Genomic DNA, 18,831 nt, shown 5'->3' on the forward strand with positions numbered 1-18,831 from the left:
GCAGACCCAGGACACCCTGGAGAGATTATATCTCTCGGCTGGCCTGGGAACACCTTGGTGTTCCCCCGGATAAGCTAGAGGAGATGGCTGGGAAGAGGGAGGTCTGGGCTTCTCTGCTTAGGCTGCTGCCCCCACGACCCGGCCCCGGATAAAGCGGAAGACGATGGATGGATGTTTTTTTTCTGATTTAAAAAAAAAATAAAAAAGTCTCTACTACTCTGCAAGAGTGACATCTTGTTTTTCTGTCAGCAGCAGCACATGAAATTTACCTCACTGCAGCTGGCACAGACATGAATGAGCTCTCTTTGTGATTATTCCTAAAATCACAGCACAGCTGTTGTTTTTGACTGTTGTGAATGAAGAGAGCAAATATGTGTTATTGGGAAGATTAAGTTAAAGTGTTAATACCATTTGTCAGATCATTTGAGCAGGCTTTAGCTGAAAAATTGTAAAACTAGAGGTTCATCATGAGGAACCAGGACCCACCTAAGCCTTAATTTCAATTTTATTTTTCATGGTTGTGTGAGAATAATTAGATTACATTTGGAGCCCGAAAACCCCCTCACACATATATATTGTTTGCGTTGATTTCCTTATGGCATCTGTTATGCTTCTTCTTCTGGAGCAGTGTTTTTTCCTGCATGCTGCTTTTATAACTTTTCACTAAAGTGAAACACAGATTTTTTTTTTGCTCCCTTCTATGGTTTTTCCTCGTCTTCCTTCTCTTTTAGTTTCTTCATTTCACATAACTTTGGAAATTTTACCTTTTTACACATTGACCATGTCTTCACTCATACCAGAAACAGATTGAGTAGCAAGTGTGTGAAAACATTTGAGGAAAACATCATCCACTGTGGAATTTTTATTGCTGCTGTACCGTGTCGGTTGATTACATTTACTGTCAGCTGTCAGCCACATTCTGGTGTGGTTTATAATGCACAGATGGAGATTAGGACTTTAGATGAAGCTTTAGTTTTGAGGTCATTTGGAATTGATTGAAGTGAGCTGTGTTAATTTTGTAGTTTAATTTCACATTTATTGTGTGAACAGCTAATAACAGCTGGTAAGCGTAGTTTGGCTTTTTCAAGGGTCTCGATTGTATTTATAGGGAGTATTTATTTTTTATTAACTTTATTTCCACATTTGAATTCAGTTAGTTTTTGCTGTACAAAAATGTCATTGGATTTATCATACTGAATGTAAGGATACATAAGTGAGATGTCACTGCAGTAGTGATTAATTACTTCAAGCTGTCAGCTGGTTCAGTGTTTTACACGTTTTTTCCAGTCGTCTGATAATTGTGTTAAAACGATTCATCTCTGATTCAGCTGTTCAGTTTGAGAAGTTTGAAATAAAACATTACTTTTTCTGAATTTGTATACTAACACTTTTACTAACCAACTGCTAATCCAGCTGATAATGGTGGAAGTCAGATTTTATTTTCTGACTTATTTAAACTGATTCCTCCTGGTCTTCTGTTTTTTCTCTCTGCAGCCGTCAAACAGCTAAAGGAGACCGTCAGTTCTTCAATCGAAAAACTGGCCAACTTTGATGGTAAGTTAATAACTCAGTTTCTTTTGGACTTCTTTTGTTTTTTGAGTCCTGATATAGATTCATTCATGAACAAAAGCAAGCTAAATGGATTGCTGTCTTTTAAAACCTGAACTGAAATTTTCACCCTGATGTTTCTGTAGAAGTGATGGATGCCCACTTACAGAACAACCAGACGGCAGGAGATGACATCCTGACCAGCCCTGATCGACTTAAAGGTAGAGAACACACCAGAGTTAGAAATTAGGTTTTATGATATTGTTTTATTTTTTTTAAATGTTCAATTTTAATGATCCCAAAATTACGTTTGATTTAAGTAGAAGTATAAATCTACCTGAACACTGTGCATGTGTTCCAGCTGATTAAAGTAATTTATTGGTTTTGAATTTGATGGCATGAGTAAATGTTGACTGTCAAGTGATTACACTGTAGTTTTTTTAGTTAGTCCTGGCTGATGTGCGTGTTTGTTTTCGTGTGTGCGTCCACAGGGAATCAGATGGATGCCAAAGAGTCAGACATGTCCGACACTCTGAGTCCCAGCAAAGACCGCAGCAGTGACGACACGTCAGGTCAGTGAAAACACCCATACATTCCTGCTCATCGGTTTAAGTCTAATTTTGGCAATTCCAAAATTTGTCTTGTGTTTTCTCAGTTTTACTGGAAAGGTTTTTCTTTTCCACCTAATTTCGAATAGCGTTGACATCTGTTTAAAGTTTAGCTGTTCTGTCTCACACTGTCTGATCTTCAATCATTAATTAATCATATAGTAGCTTTACAAATTACTGAAAATGTTTAGATTTTTTCCTAAGGGTTATAAATGAGTTGCCTGAAACGGATTTGTGTTATGTATCTTTTAAAATTGCTTGTTCTCTCTAGCAGTTTATTATGTCAGTATCTGATTCGTCTTGAAACTGCTGGAGTATAGATCCTGAAGCAGCCACAGGAGTTTTATGCGTTTTTGTGTGTTTCAGATGGAAACATGAACGACCAAGAGCTGAATGAACCTCAGAACAGAGTAGCTCTGCTCAAAGGTAACTGTGGCCGTGCACCTGTGATCATAAACCCCAAAACACTGGGCCGCCCAGTTTGATTATTGTATTTAACTGACCATTAGGGAGATGTTCAGCTGTGCTAGTCCCTGAAGGGCCTGGTGTTTTTTCCATTTTAGAGTTTGTGTCTACAGACTGTATGAAAGGCAGATGAAGCGAAGCCTGAAGTGCCTTAAACTCTCACCCCTGCTAAGGGCCAGCAGGGGGTGCCTTTGGGTGCAATAAGAAGTCTAGGTGTATTAAATATGAGTGGGGGAAAAGGCCTCATTGCCATGACCTGTGACCTCAGTAAACTATTTCCTGCAGTTTGTGGTCTCAGGCGATATTTTAAATAAGTGCATTTTTTAAAGCTGGGATTGCATTTACTTATGTCTAATATACACATGTAAATCTGAATAACTGAACCAGGACGTCATGGCAACTTCATCCATCTTTTCAATAAAAGATCTACTAGCTACTATCTAGTCAGCTGGACACCCCCCACCGCCCCCACCCACTACACTCCTGACTGACTGAATAAAATAGTCCAGTCAGTTATGTTCAGTAAGTCGATATCCACACTGCCACCGTGTGCTCAGTCATTTATTCATATATGTATTTATTGAACAATGAAGAAGTTAAGTCTGGAAAATTCCTGTTTTTTGTTTTTTGAATAAAAATACAGATAATTTGTAGACCCTGACTTTGTCATTGAATAATAATAATAATAATAATAAATAATGTACTTAACATTTTCTATGGGTATGTGGTTAGATGAGCTACATCGGGCCGGTCTAGAGCCTGGAGACACGGAGCAGGTCATCCACCATCTCCACAGAGAGCTTCTGGAGGCCCAAGAATTAGCCAACACCGGCAAGCAGAAATGTCTAGAGCTACAAGGTAACAGTGTTCTCACAATGCTGTGGATTATATTTTATAATTAGAATTTTAATTATAATTAATAGCTCGCAAACTTTGTTTGAATTAAAGTTTACCTCATACATTTTTACTACAGTATTGTTGAGTTTGTGAGATTACAGTTCTTGCCCTGCATCGCTCCAATTATACGTTGCATGAAAATATAAAAGAACAGTGGTATAAACATAGTGACTGTGTGACTCTTGGTGTGCAGCTCTGTTGGAGGAGGAGAGGAGGAGTAACTCTCAGCTGACTGAGGAGTCGACCAAACAGATCCAGTTCTTGCAGAGTGAGTGAATACAGAGAAAAAGATGTACTATAGATTTGTATCAATAAGTATTTAGCTGCCACATCTCACTTCCTATGTGTTTGTGTGTTTTTAGCTCAGCTTGGGAAGCTTCAGGCTGACATGGAGGCACTGAGGGAGCAGAGGGAGAGCACCATCTGCAGCACCAGAGAGGAGCTTTACTCTGCCCAGGAGGAGGTGCCTCTTCACCTACTGTTGCTTCCAGTCATAACTCTTCCTCACTTCTCTTCCATTCTGTCTTGAAACCTCTCTTGGCTAATGTGTAACATGTCAGACTCTTCATGGACTCCAGGGTTTGAGTGGGTCATTAATAACCCTTTAAAAGTTGAAATTGCTAATAAGAGCTAAAAAAAAGAAAAAACTAAAAAAACTGAACTAAAACTAATAAAAGGGAAATTTTTAATTAACTGAATTAAGACAACAAACTAAAACAACATTGTGTGCTTACAAAAGTATCTCAAACCAATGAAAAATATTCAGGGAATGTCTTTGGGTTTACTCAGTCTGGTTACATTTTTCAACACGTCCTCAGGAGGCTTTAGTGCATCTTACTAGGGGTGCAATGATACACAAAATTCACGGTTCGGTTTGGTTCAGTTCGATACTTTGGTGTCACGGTTCGATATTTTTTCGATACAAAAAAATGTTCATGCCTTTTTAATTTGTCATTTATTAAAATTCTAAATATATATTTTAACTTAAAAGTACAGTTTTTAAATGTAATGTTGCTGAAACAACAAAATAATAAAAAAAATAGATCTATCTGATCGAGGAATCACTCATCTTTGGAAAAGAGAGTTTATTACAGAGAAATGGCTCTTTCCAAAATATACGCTTCTTCTGGGGTATACTTTCAGGAGCATATTATACATATCAGGTCCCCATAAGGAGAATCATGTGCTAACGGCTGTCTAAATGACTCGGGTAAAGTTTGTAGCATGCGTGCTTGTTGTTTTTGTCTGCTTCCACTTGTCTTTGCACTAGAATGATGTCGGTGTAAATGTGCAGTCATATTCGTTGTGTTCCCACTAGTGCTGTCAGTGTTAATCTCGTTAAAATGACATTAACGGCATAACGCAGCAAATCTCTGTTAACGAGCTACCACGGATCGCCCCGTGCGTGGGGCTGGACGGCGTCAACACGTTAACAAGCTAACTGCGCTAACTCACTAGTTTCCACCAATTGAGCATTGCGTGGCACATCCAACATACTGTTTTACTTTTGTCCATGACGCGCTTACCATCAGGGTCATACTTCACATGAAAACCAAGATAGTTCCAAACGCCAGATCTGAATGAGGGTGGGGGAGGTTCAATTTCGGGTAGCGTTGAGGCAGTTGCCATGTTGCAACGAGCTTAGCTTCTGTCTTGCTAGCTTGCACTGCGCTCAGTGGATCTGCACTCGACAGTGCAGCCTAGTAGTCGAACGCAGATCCACTGAGCGCTCAACACAGACAGCATCGTCAGAAGAACAGTTGATAAAATAAATAAAAAATTTTGTATTGTTCGATACATATGCGTACCGAACCGAAAGCACTGTATCGAACGGTTCAATATCGATACGAGTATTGTTGCACCCCTACATCTTACATCTTGCCTGTGGAAATATTTTTAAAAATATTTTCTTTTGAAATCATTGTAATAATAACAAGCATTGAAACTAATAAAAATTAAACTGTAACTAGACATTCTTGTTTCTAAAAATGACAAATAGTAAACATTGTAACATTGTTCGCTCATAGTCCTTTCTAAGTTTATAAAAAAACATATGTTTGTTTGTTTCAATGATTCAGGAACCCTGGAGTCTCTGTCACTCATTCTTCGTTATGCAAAAAGCCTCCCTGTTTGTCAGTTTGCACCAAATTGTAGTCTCATGAGAAAGTGACCGACCCACCGATTGTGTTTTTGCTATCAGATTCTTGTCCTGCGACACGCTATGGAGGCGGCCACGGCGGATCGGGAGCGTGAGATCACTGTCCTGCAGGCAGACCTGGTCAGTGTGCGCTCCGAGCTAGAGCACTGGAGGAACACAGCCGCCAAATACGAGGAGGAGATCGCCCGGCTGCAGGAGGCCTTCACGCAGCAGGAACAGCAGCAGACCGCTACCAGCGAGCTGCAGGGTGAGCACTGCCTGCATGTTTGTCTGAGTCTGTCTGTTCATGTCTTTGAATCACTACTAATCATAACTGTGCATCCTCTATGTCTCGCTGCCACAGCGGAGTGCACTGCATTGCACCAGCGGTGTACGTGTTTGCAGCAGGACTGTGATGGCCTGAGAGCTGAGAGGAAAACACTCACAGAAAAACTGCACCGCCTGGAGGCTGAGCTGAGCAGGTACACACACGTTGCTTTAAATTTTTTATCTGACTCCACTGTTTTATTTTATTTTATTTATTTTACTGTACTGCAGTGCTGTCAGAATTATACAAGATCACATTTAATTATTTGTCAAAAAAGATCCACACAGCTGTAAACCATTTGAATATAGCGTTACTAAATAAACACCACTTTAAAACTTATATTCTCTTAACTGGATCTCAAGCTGAGAGTCTCGAAACCTGGAACATATCAAACTTTGTTAGGTGGACCTTAAAGTCTTTTGACAGGCATGATCGAGTTGATGAATTCTGGCCCAGGACGACTCTCAGGAGCACTGCCAAGTCGACAGATCAGGTTCAGAGTTTGGATTCAGCATTAAAGGGCAGGTTGAGGGTGAGACTGATAGAAGGAAACATGGTGTCCAGCTGATTCAGGCAGAGAAAGACGAGGAGATGACAGCTGACTGACAGCTCACTGAAACTATCTGCTAGATTTGTTCTCCACTGAGAGAAAACACTGCTGCATGTCCTCACCACAACCACGTCCTCAGCAGGATTTTATCTGCGCTTCAGCTACAATTTTTTTTACTAGTCTACAATAAACTGTACACATCTTTTGACTTTCTACTAAGAGATGAATGCACTTTGGACATGGACGCTTTTTATCCGGCATATTGACAGCTGAGGTAAACAGTGGACTGACAGCCTACCCAGATAGCAAAAACCTCCAAGCTGGATCCAGTTAGGAGTCACTTTGCTGTCTGAGTACACTCACTACAGATGAAAGGTGGTCAGAGCTTTTGAGGTTATTCAAAGGATAAAAAATAGGATACTGCAAAATAGTTCCACACCCATCTGTTTTGTATTTCCTGGTTTATTACTGTTGTTGATATTATTCAAAAAAGTTCAGGTCGTATGTACAAAAAATGTTTTCTTGTAAACAAACAGTAAACAGCCATTATGGGCTAATCTAATATGAATGTTTTTGATCTCTTGACTGAATGAATCACATTATTCCTACAACAGCCACCTCACCTAGAATGATCCGGTTGATTTGGGAGGAGTAAGCAAACAATTTGAGCTGACTGAGATCTATGGACAACTAGCTTTGAAATCTTACACACTGTAACTTTAAAGTTTAAAAAGGAATTTATTTAGATTTATTTAGTTGTTATGGAAGATAAATTACCTGTAGAGTCAGAACCATGTTTTGTACCAGGCTGTAAACAGGTTTATTTCTGCTCTAAAGTTGGAAATCCCTTTTGGAACCAGCTTCAAGTGGCTGAAAGAGGAACTGCAGTATTTGGGACTACTTTGTTGGCTTACGTTTTTATTAAGGTCTAGTGTAGTTATGTTTGTAATTGCAAGCTCGACACATATTTTAAGTATAGTTGCACTCAGAAGTAATCAAGCATTTTTTCTCCTGTGTTTTAAGGATATCAAATCCCAGGAGAAGACTGAAAACCACTTTAAAGAGATCTCACTAATGAGAGTTGTCAACATTTCCAAAGTTTGATTTTGCTGTTTGCAGATAATTTTCTGCATTTGAACTCTTTCTGACGACATTTAGGGAAACAAGTCAGAGTGTTTTTTAATGTTGTGACATTTTGTTGCAGCATTTACATAAACAAGCTAAATACAGAAATCACTGTTTACAGTACCAGTCCAAGGATTTGATCCACATGTTGGACAGAAGGTTTTCAAAACTATAAACACATGTATAAACTCCATATTCCAGTTTATGTTGCATGTAGCTCTATAAGCAGAAAATTATATTGGAGTGCTACGTCAAAAGGAATTTACCAGTGTAAATTCCAGTAAAATGTTCTATCAGATCAAAATCTTCGCTGTCAATAAAAAAAAATCCTGTCAGCACATAATTTTCCAGATCATAATGCATTTGTAAGATGGATGAGGTCAGTCAGTGCCGAGACACACTGAGGACTTGGCCAAAAACATACCCCTAGTCTATTTTTGATGGATGGAGCACCAAGCTACATAGTGCAGATAAGCAGGACAGGAAGCCAGACACAGAGAAAGCATAGAGTTTGGTCATTTTTCAGAATAAAACACTCTGTATGAACCAGGCACTCATCTGTTTACCAGCAGTGATGGTGAACACATGACTATCGAGAAGACACGACTATTTGTTAACATTAAGTCTCGGTCTACTTAATGAAAAAAAGGAAATGCAATGTTTGTGCCCTTATTTGCTAAAATTATTTTTAAAAATGTTGTACATCATGTGTGAGGTATCCCAGTTACACACAATGATTTATATATTTTATGTTTTATAGTGGTGTCTGGACAGAGTACAAAGTAATCTCTCTCAGTATTCCTACAGAGGTGCACTTTTATACTACCATTGGATCTACATGATACTAATAAAATCACAGCTTTAATTGTGACCACAGAAGCCCCGCAAAGGGTGTTCAAATCATTTGTCTATAAGACACAGCCAATTATGGGGGGAAAAAGCTGGTCTAAATAGAGAGAAGCTAAAACAGCTCGTTTCAGACCGGGTAAATTGAGGGCCTGCACCAAGGCAAGTATAAATGACTCCAGAGTACAGTGGAAAAAAAATGGAGCCTGAAATGAGCCTCATAAGTCTTCAATAAGGTCACAGCATTGCAAATCCTTGGAGAGTTTCTAACATTGTTGGGAAACGTAGTGGAGTGATTACTGAGTCAAGGTGTGATTTGGTGTGTTTGCAGCACCAGGGAGAAGAGTCTGGTCCTCAGCAGCAGTCTGGAGTCTCTGGAGAAGAGGGAGGAGGTTTTGCAGGACAAATTGGGTTCTCTGGAGAATCAGCACCTGCAGGACGCGAGCAGGCTAAAGAGCCAGCTGGACCAGGCCCAGGCCCACACACACACACTGCAGAAAGAGGTACGCACACAGAATGGGATTTAAAAAAAATAAAACACAGAAAACGCCAGGTGAGGAACAACAGAACAAATGGAAGAGATGAAAAATAAAAGTTGGAAATGGATCAATGAGTCTTTTGATAAATCCAGAGAGACTTAAGTCAGCATGAGTAAAGATGGTTGAGCAGATGCCTGAAGCAGATGTGAATAAAAAGAGGAAACCACACTGGGGTTCTCAGAGAAATAAAATAAAATGTACCAAAATCTCCACAGTGGGGGAAATGCATACAAGCAGCAGCCTGAATGAATTTTTGAGCTATTTAAAAAAACCCAAAAAGGGTTCAGCTAAAAATAACTTTTAGATAGACAAACAGCTACACAAGCAAGCTGCAGTCAGTATCTGTTCAATGGAGCACATCAAGTGACATTAATTGACAAGTTGCTGATTTATTGCTTATGTTTGCTTTGGGTAATTGAAAGTTGTAAAAAAAATGAGGGAAAAACATAACTCGGCATTACCAATTTGGTTGCCACCATGTTCGTATTTTTGGAGCTAGAAGGTGCAAACACTAACAGGCTGTCCATAAACTGATTCCACATATATCTGCTGGTGGGTGCGACATTACAAACTAATAATGCACTGAAATTCGAATCACCGAAATCAAAGAATTAACTTTTTCAACAGTCTGTGAGTACAGTTAACCAAACAGCAGTTTTAGTTTCAGTTATTATAATCAACTAAAACTGAAAATAAAAGTCCATTTTTTTCAAGTCAATTTATTTGTAACTACATTTAAAAACAACACAGGATGACCAAAGTGCTGTACAAAGTGAAGAAAACAAAACCAAAGTTTTTTGGGAAAAAAGTAAACTACAGAAACCAATTTTGTGAACTTAGAAAACTAACTAAAATAAAATATTAACATAGAGGATAAATTCTTAGTTTTAGTAATTGTTAGTTTGAGGTTAGCTTGACTGATCATAATAAAATAATAATTAAAAAGACTAAAACTAACAATTCAAACATTGAAAGATAGAAATTCCAGTCTGGAAACTAACTGAAAGTAGACTGACTTAAAAGCAAAAAGACAAAATGAAATATAAATACAAGCTAATTAGAAAATGCAAAATGATAATAGCTCAGCAGGTCAATAGTGTTTGTCAGATAGTTGTATAAAAAGTCCAGTGTTTGTCGACTGAGTTATTGGTAACAGCAGCGAGTGAGCTTTTGTAAATGTGGCACTTGGTGGATTCTCCATCAGTTTTAAAGGGACCTGTTATTCTTTCTGGCAGTTTTTTTTCTATTCTTGGATCTGTATGATGTCACGAGGAGAAAGGGATATTACAAAGAGGTTAACTTTACAAAAAAAAACAGAGGTTAACTTTACCTGGAAGTGAACCCTTTATGCAAATGGACATAGAAATGACAGTGGTCATAGAAATAACAGTGGCCTATCTGTGTGTGTGTGTGTGTGTGTGTGTCTGTGTCTGCAGTATGAAGACACACAGTCCCAGCTATCTGATCTCCGTCAGCGTTATGAGAGAACAGAGCAGGAGAAGCTGAACATCCACCAGGAGCTGGAGCAGTGCAGGAGCAGCCTCAAGCTGCTGCAGGACAAGTCCAGCTCTGTGAGTGCCCACACCAACACTCTTTGTTCCTTTATGATAAAAAACACAGACTTGTGCTTGGACTGTTTTTCTGTAATCTATGTTTGCCCAGCTTTAAGTTTTACCATAATTTATTTTTGCTTTAAGGTTGCTTTTTATGCAGGTGAAGCTGCATTTTTATCCTGACCTGTGAGAAATGTCACACAGCGTTAGTGTTGTCTAACAGTCAATAACATCTTTGTTGAAAGTAGAAATGCTCATAATGCCAAATAATAACTGGTGAGGTAACAAAATAACATTTAAATTGTGATTTTTAAATGAATTCATGCAGCTCTGTGAACACATTCAAAGCAGTGTGTTTTTTTGGTTTTGTTTTGTTTTTTTAAACTGACTTCTCTAGCCAAGGTGACATGTGACCTCACCGTCTCTCCAGGTTTATTTCCTGTTCTGATAATTAAGCTGATGGATAAAAACTCTTGGAAACATTAATCAGAAAATCAGTGAGGCGGAGCAGCCTACTCTGTACCCCCACCCCCTTCTTTTCTTCCTTTTCTCCTCCCTCAGCTCTTAAAACACGATATATCTAAAGGCCAATTTCTCTTCATTACAACCTTGTAATTTTGCCTCTTTAGTTTTTTTTGGTAATAATAATGTTGCAATATCTGAGATCTGGGAACACGAAGGCCACACTAGAAAGTCTCATTGTTTCTGTTTATTTTATTTATTTTTTGATACAAAGTCCACAATTGATATCTATTAGAAATTTTTTTTTAAAAAATCATCATTGCTGTATGTTAAGTGAACTGATTCTCTCCTGTCCCACTTTTCTTTCATGGCCTTCTCCAATTCTCATTATCCTCACAGTGCATCGTCTTTGGGCGTTGCATGGACTAAACTGCTAGTGGTCTGTAGCTGATACAGTGTGGATAATGGAATGCGACGATTGGTTTGGAAGGTCTTCCACTACTTTTTGCTGTACCTTGCCATCCTAAATTAGGTTAACTATTGATCTAATGATGCTTATAAACCGGGTTGTAACATAATTGGGGGCTTGTCCGAGACCTTTTTAATTCTTTTGTGGAGACTAAAATGCAGGATGAGTGAAGTTTCATTTGAGATATCTCCAGATGGAAACCATGAAATGTTCAACTAGGCAGATTAAAACAAAACTCCAGATTTGATTGATTTATTTGGAAGGAAAGATGAATGGCACTGATGTGAGCTAAAAGTGTTTTTGGAAATGTCCATCAGGGTTACAAAAGATTTTCTAGACAAAAGTATTTGTAGCTCATTTCACTGTGTTCCCAGATCTCATTAACCACTGTTTGCATTAATTAGCACTGATAGCAATGGAGCAAATAAGAACCTGATTATAAAAAACTAGAGTTACCCTCTCTTCACTCGGTGCATTTCTGTTAGGCTTCTTTGTATGAACCGGTGTCCGTCGTGCTGTAAAGATCAGATTGAAACCAGCTGACAGACGGCAGCTGGAGGAGATCTGTTCCTGCTGCAGAAAAGTGTTGCTGTTTTAAAAGAGCCTGGTGACGGATGGCTGCTCCTTCGTGGTGATTGTGAATGTGGCTGCTGAATGTGTAGAAATGTTGGTGCTGCTTTGTAGAAAACGGCTGATTGGATACAAACCCAAACCCCCTCTCTCCCTTTCTTCCCTCCCCCCTCGCTGTAGCTGCTCCATCCTCCATATTGGTTTTGGTTAATTTGCTGGCTGATTTCTTCTTATCCCCTCTCCCCCTCCAACCCCTCTCCCTTTTAGCCATCCATATTGCAGCCTGTCCAAGCCATATTCATGGGCCTTGTCCTGGCTCTGCTCTACTGGTGTTTCGGCCAGTTGTGGTAGAAAGGTACACACCGACATGACATCAGTCTATCTCTCTGCCGTCCTGTCTGTCTGTCTGTCTGTCTCTGATGCGTCTATCTGTTTGTCATCACTGGAAGGAAAGATGTCAGAGGCGAAAGAGTCGTTCTGATCTGTGATGAATTCAGGGTCATGAGTTTCAGCTGGAAAACTGACGTGCTGAAATTGAAAAGAAATCTCCTTCTGAACTTAACACAGGTTTCCGCCGTGAGAGCTTATTATTTTTGAAAATAAGAACTATAGGCATTGCTGTTGAAAGTCAAAGCTCCTGTAAACGTGTCCAACACATAAATATATTATTACAATTCTTTAAGTCTAATAGAGAAGCTTTGCGTGACTCATGATTTTCTTATACTGGGCCTTAATGCAGAACCTAAGTGTGAATCCTGCTGTTTTAGCTCTGCCCACTTTAATTCAATTGTTTTTTGTTTGGCAGCCCCTCATAAACAAAAAGTTGGAACACTTTCTGTACCTAATATGAGGCAAATTTGTAGGTCAGTCTCTCCTTCCAAACAAGCTACCAGAAGTGCATTCCCTTTTTTTCCCCATATGTCCACACTTTTTTTTAATGGTCATAAATTCAGTCACAAATTAACCTAAATAAGGAGGGAATGTAAGTGTAAGGAGCAGGTTATTACTGGCAAGCATCCAAATATTCCTAAACTACATCTTTCACGATTTGAATGCTAACAGCTCAGGATGATGATGTGTTGCGGTGCAGGGTGATGATACATAAAGGTAACCCAGCTGTTGAACTCTGAATTCTGATCACCAGATCGCTCTCTTCACCTCCTAAACTTCCATTTAAGACTAAGGATCATCTTAGCCATCATCATCATCATCACGGCGTCTGGTCCCTCGTCTTCTGATATGAGAACCACTAACTGCATGGCTGTCAGTCTGCCTGTTCGTCTGCCAGTCAGTCTCACTTCTGCTTCTGCTCTGCTGCAGCTAACATTAACACGCTCTTTAAAGGGATGGGCTCCCTCCACCCACAGACCCTCCATTTAAAGGGAGCCTTGTACATATGCTTCATGCTCTTCACACCTATCATAGCAGGGAAAAAAACAGGTAGACAAGGCTTCTTATTGTAGACTTGATATAAAAGAGGCACCTAGCTTCCAGGTCTTTAACCCTGGAGAACCCATGGGGTCAGAGCCGACCCCATGGGTTTTCCAGGGTTAAATACAGTATGGAAATGCAATAAACCTGTACTCTTTCTAATGACCAGCAGGGGGAGACTCCTTTGGCTGTAAAGGGATGCCCGGGTGTCTAGAAGAAATCACCTTTCATCTCACTTGATCTGCCTCAGTAAACACATTATTAAATGGAACACCATGTTTATTTTATAAATGATGGTACAATTGGAGTCAAAAAGGTGTTATAAAACAGGGCGTGTCTACTCTATAACTGACATGTGAGCGTGCAGTGCCCCTCAGTTTTTCCATCACACCGACCCTCGCTCGACGCGTGTAGGTTCAACACAAGGTGACTCCTTAAATCTGTTCATCTGGACGTTGTGTTTTCAGAGTGAGAAATATTTTTTCACTAAATCAGGGGATTTCTTCACTCTCTGTTAACTGTAGCTTTCCCCAACCTTATAAACAATACATTTGGATAATGACCAAAACTAGCACCACTGACTAACAACCAGCTGCGAGTTCAGTTAATTGATCAATGGCCATGAGTACCATTCTGAATGGTACTCCAGCTGTGGTTGGAGTGGCTGCAATCACTTTTTTAGATCACCAAAAAATGTCCTCTTTTCCCACCACTCAAACCTCAGCGCTCCTCCCTGTCCCGGATGTGCACATCCTCATTGAAAGAGTGGCCATTGGACTGTAGGTATAAATAGACTGTAGAGTCCTGGCCTGATGAAGTAGCTCTTCTGTGTTGTCCCATCCGCTTAGCCAGAGGTTGTTTGGTTTTCCCAATGTATAAAATCACGACAGTCTATAGATGGTATATAACACTTTTCCACTCTGAGCACTCAAAGCGCTTCACACAACTTGACTCATTCATCCAAGCGCCTTTTTTTAAATGTTTTTCTATGTAAGTGCTCTCTATCTAACGTTTACACACATTCATACTCTTAGCCACTTGAGGTAGTATGTTGCCCAAGGATATTTGGAATGCAGACTATAAAAGCTAGGGATCAAACCACAACCTCGGATTAGCAGATGAATTAAAGCTACAGCCACCGTCTGTGTACACTATATTACTGTGTTTGTGGCGGGGGAAGCACATCCTTGTGGTTGACTGATCTTTAGTGTAGTGTGTTTTGAGGCTTGAAAGCCACAGAAACGCTGCGTTTTAATGAAATGCTTCTTAGCGGTTTTGATACGGCTGACATATAAGGAGTCATTAAAGGTTTTTACTGAAGCAATGATACTAGATTCAGTCATTGTGGAAATTTACTGTTACTGTTAGTTTAAGGTTGGGAAAATCAGCTGAGACTGAAAGTCACTTGGATGAGTGACAAAATGTTTCTCCCAATGAAAATGCAACGTCCAGATAAGCTGATTCAACTTTACTGTAATTTTCTTACAATGATGATCGAGCATGGATTGAAACAAAAAAGCAAAGAACTGCAAAAAAAAATAGAAAAAATAGACTTTAAAAAAACAAACAAAAACAAAACATAGGTGGCATCCATCTTTTAGATACAGTCTGTGATGGCGCTGAGATCTTTAATTAAGCTGCTGCAACATCAGGACCATCACTAAATTGAACACAGCCATTTATTTATTTATTTATTTTGTTTTGTTATTTACATGCTCAAAGTGATCTCAGAAAGGTATGTCATGTAAGATCAAAACAAATGATTTCTGAAAGAATTGAAACAAGGTATGTGGCTGTAGTGACTTTATTTTTCTGGAAAAAATGCATAAATAAATCAATCTGCCGATAATCCGCCCATCTCCAAATCCACTGACTAGATGAGAGGAATGTAAACAGCCTGGCTGAAATCGAAGGCACCGTAGGCCTCCAGGGTGTTTAGATGTGCATGATGGATGCAAATTTTGTGTCGTCGCTGTACATCTATGCACACTGTACTACTTCAAAGCTTTGCCTACTTTGATAGTTTAATGACCAGGCAAGAAACCATGACCATCCTGGTAATGTCAGTCAGCAACCTAAATTGACAATCCCAAAAAACACAGTGGAGAAAAAAAAAAAGCATCCCAAATTATTATTTTATTTATGTATTTTTTGCATTTAAAAACAAAACAAAAAGAAATCTTTCATTTTGGTGGGAAAATGTATACAGTATAGTGGGACCGGTGATCTCTGCTCTAGTCTTTAGACTCCATTGCGTGCTAACAGCTGCACCAGGAAGCGTGCGGTTACCTGATTTTCACGCAAAAAAGAGTGACGTATTATTGGCTGTGCTGCAGGAGTATGGCTCGTCACAATATTACACAGATCGGTTTTTAACCTAAGCAAAGTTCAGTTGTCAAACTTATTAAAATGAATGAATTACTGTGAGGAGCAGTAACTTTCTAAAACGGCTGAGTTCTTGGGTTGCATTACACACAGAATGAAATGGTGCTTTTGTCTGGGATTGGTTTCAGTCTGTCAAGAAGGTGCATTTTTTTAAGTTGCCCATCGACTAGAGGAACAATAAGTTTCTGTGTTTACCAATCCAGCTGCTGTACACAGCACTGGTGTGAAACACACATCACATGCACCTGCAGCTGTTTTCTTAAGCACGATCTGATATCCTCGTGTCAGTGTTGTTCCCACATCATCATAATAAATGTTGTCCCAGGTGCAACATTGCAAGTGACCAATCACATTGTTGTGACATCATACTTTTGCGACTTCGGGAAAAACCGCCTTAAAAGAAAAAAAAAAAATCTACTTAACTTGCAAGACACTGCCTCTGTCCGCCGATCCAGCAATTTGAATTCTTTGCATTTCAGGATACGACTCTTTGATAAACGGTAAGCATTATACATATTGTCCTTGCAACACTGGAATTTCATAAATGAATGAATGGCTTGGCTTGCAAAAGTATGACGTCACAACAATGTGATTGGTCACTTGCAATGTTGAACCTGGAACAATATTTATTATGATGATGTGGAAACAACACCGACACGAGGATATCAGATCATCCGTTTTCTTACTGCAGCTTTACTTCATCATATATCGGGCGAAAACGTGGCTGTCCCACACTGAAAGCAGCACCTGAACGCCTCCTGTGTAAACAGACTGCTGAACGCTCACTCCTGACCGTTCACAGTCAGCAGTGTGTTAAAATTTTAAGTTAAGAAGAAGAGGCGAAATGACAGAAATAAAGGGAAAAAAGTTAATCAGAGAGTTTTAATGTTTATGTTCAGCCCAGTAATCTTAAATAAATTACAGTGATCCTCCTTTTGATTTGTCACTTTATCTCTCCCCGACCCGAAGAATTCAACAACATTTCAGTTTTATTTTAATTCAAAGAGAAGTCTGTGAGAAATGTAGATGAGCTTAATTCATCTGTGGAAACTTCTAAAGGTCACCCTTCTGTTTATTTGCACTCTGTTCCCCTTTAAAGAGGCGTGCTCTGACCATCGCATCTTAAAGGCTAACCCTCTCCTTCCACCTGCCTCATTCATTCACTCTCCTCTTCCTCTCGTTAGGTTTTCGGTGCTTTATTTTAGCTTTCTTTAATTACATGTTTCTGTTCTCTCATATTTCTTTTTGCAGGGTTTGTTTTTAATTTCATTTATTAAAATTTTTTCTTCTTCTGTGTTCTTGCATCCAGCTGCTGCTAAACTTCAGTTATTTTCATCTGTTACTGGTTTGTTTTTTTTATTGTCTCTTTTTCTGCAGCCATTCTTACTTTCTTTATTTCTGAAGCATCCATCATTACATCCATCGTGTTTGTGTTGTGTTTGCTGCTTGTTTGTTTATTCGGGAACGTCTGACCAGTATGCCCAGTATGCCCAGTTGTTGTTTGCTTTGAGGGGAAAATGTTCTGTAACTTTTCTGTTGTTCTGCTCAGGTAACTTAATTTATTTTGCTGCTTTTTTTTTTTAATTTAATTTAATTATTTTTTACTTGTTTTCTGCGCCTGTCCTGAAGTCCCAAAAGATGATATTGATTGAATTTGTTTCCTTTTATCGTTCATACACAAACCAGCAGAGAACTCGAGTAAAACTCGATTGTCTTGGCAGGAATTTAAAAACTGTTCTGAATTTGAAGCAACACACACTTGGGCCTTAATTACATATTTGGTGCATAAAAGGGAACTTGAGTTAAGCCCCTATTGGACGTAATCAAGGAGGAAATTGTACTTGGCATGTTGACTTGCTTGAGTTAAAACCTTTGTTGTTTCTCACCAAAAATAAAGGATGAATCCTGAAATACCTGAAGGTTATTTGGCTACTGTAAAAATTATTAGTTTTTCTAGATACCTAATAACTTGATTGTAGTTGAAAAGGCCTTTTTTTTTTCCTTGGAGATTTTCTTGGACCACAAGTTCAGAGAGCAGCATTTATAAGGACCTTGCAGTGATGAACTGGCAGCTTTAGTCCCAACGGGCATCCCGTCTTCACATTGAGCTGCTGTCTCAAACTAGTGATGCTTCCTTTAAAAAATCTGCTGCTGTCAGAGGTCACTGTTTTAATTCAAATCTACAAAATTAGACTGAAGGCTTCTCCCTTAAACTAGCAATGTTTTTATAGTGAATATGACTTTTATTGTTTCAGATTGATTAGACAAAGGGTTCCTTTCATTTTTCACCTCTTATTTTGAAACAAACTTTACTATAAAAAGATATTTTTAACTGGTTTTAGTTGTCTTGGAACTACATGAATAAATGAGTGTACATGTTTACACTAATTTTGATTCCACAGACTGCAAATAAAAGATGGACGCACACATCATGATGTCACCCATTGTTCTGTGGGCAATCCACTAATAAAATACTGAATTTGATTAGCCATATTATTCAGATCATGACATTACAAATGTTCTTAAGGGGAAGAAGTTTAGCTGACCCTTTGAGCAGCCTGGGTTTGAAGGCCGTTTGCTCTCTTCCCACTTGTGTGTCAAAAATCTTCCCTGTCCAATCAAATAAAGGCAAAAAAAGCCAAAAAATAATGTTAAAAGCTAAGAAACGGCATAAATGTATTTGAGAGGTCCAGTTCAGCCACCTGTTTCTGCGCTGTTGGTCAAAGCAGCCACAGCCTTGACAACTATCAGAGGTCAAACCTATGTTTTTGCAGCGGGCACTATAAAAGTTCCTTTTTTACATGTCAGTATATGGAGATTAATTGGAGCCAGCCTCAGGTGGACATTTTTGTCACTTACATGCAGTTTGACTGATTGATTTACGTTCTTCTCGTTAAATAACCTTTTCTTTCTCTCAA

The 18,831-nt window shown here is 39.1% G+C and overlaps 1 protein-coding gene across 8 annotated transcripts in view; it reads left to right on the forward strand.

The window, feature by feature from the left end:
• Positions 1-18,831, forward strand: part of slmapa (sarcolemma associated protein a) — an 80,213-nt gene that overhangs the window by 58,760 nt on the left and 2,622 nt on the right. For 6 of the 8 annotated variants that reach the window (XM_087840867.1, XM_087840869.1, XM_087840870.1 and 3 more), the window contains 11 exons: positions 1,495-1,554; positions 1,695-1,769; positions 2,040-2,120; positions 2,523-2,582; positions 3,354-3,479; positions 3,712-3,786; positions 3,881-3,981; positions 5,719-5,923; positions 6,020-6,137; positions 8,836-9,007; positions 10,480-10,614. In XM_087840867.1, coding sequence (XP_087696993.1) covers positions 1,495-1,554; positions 1,695-1,769; positions 2,040-2,120; positions 2,523-2,582; positions 3,354-3,479; positions 3,712-3,786; positions 3,881-3,981; positions 5,719-5,923; positions 6,020-6,137; positions 8,836-9,007; positions 10,480-10,614 — 1,208 coding nt within the window. Of the gene's footprint in view, positions 1-1,494; positions 1,555-1,694; positions 1,770-2,039; positions 2,121-2,522; positions 2,583-3,353; positions 3,480-3,711; positions 3,787-3,880; positions 3,982-5,718; positions 5,924-6,019; positions 6,138-8,835; positions 9,008-10,479; positions 10,615-12,364; positions 12,453-18,831 lie in introns of all 8 variants that reach the window. The other 2 variants (XM_087840868.1, XM_087840872.1) reach the window with 1 other exon arrangement.

The sequence above is a fragment of the Neolamprologus brichardi genome, chromosome 5 (assembly GCF_056152115.1).
Source record: "Neolamprologus brichardi isolate AB-2024 chromosome 5, ASM5615211v1, whole genome shotgun sequence".
Taxonomy (NCBI): Eukaryota; Metazoa; Chordata; class Actinopteri; order Cichliformes; family Cichlidae; genus Neolamprologus; species Neolamprologus brichardi.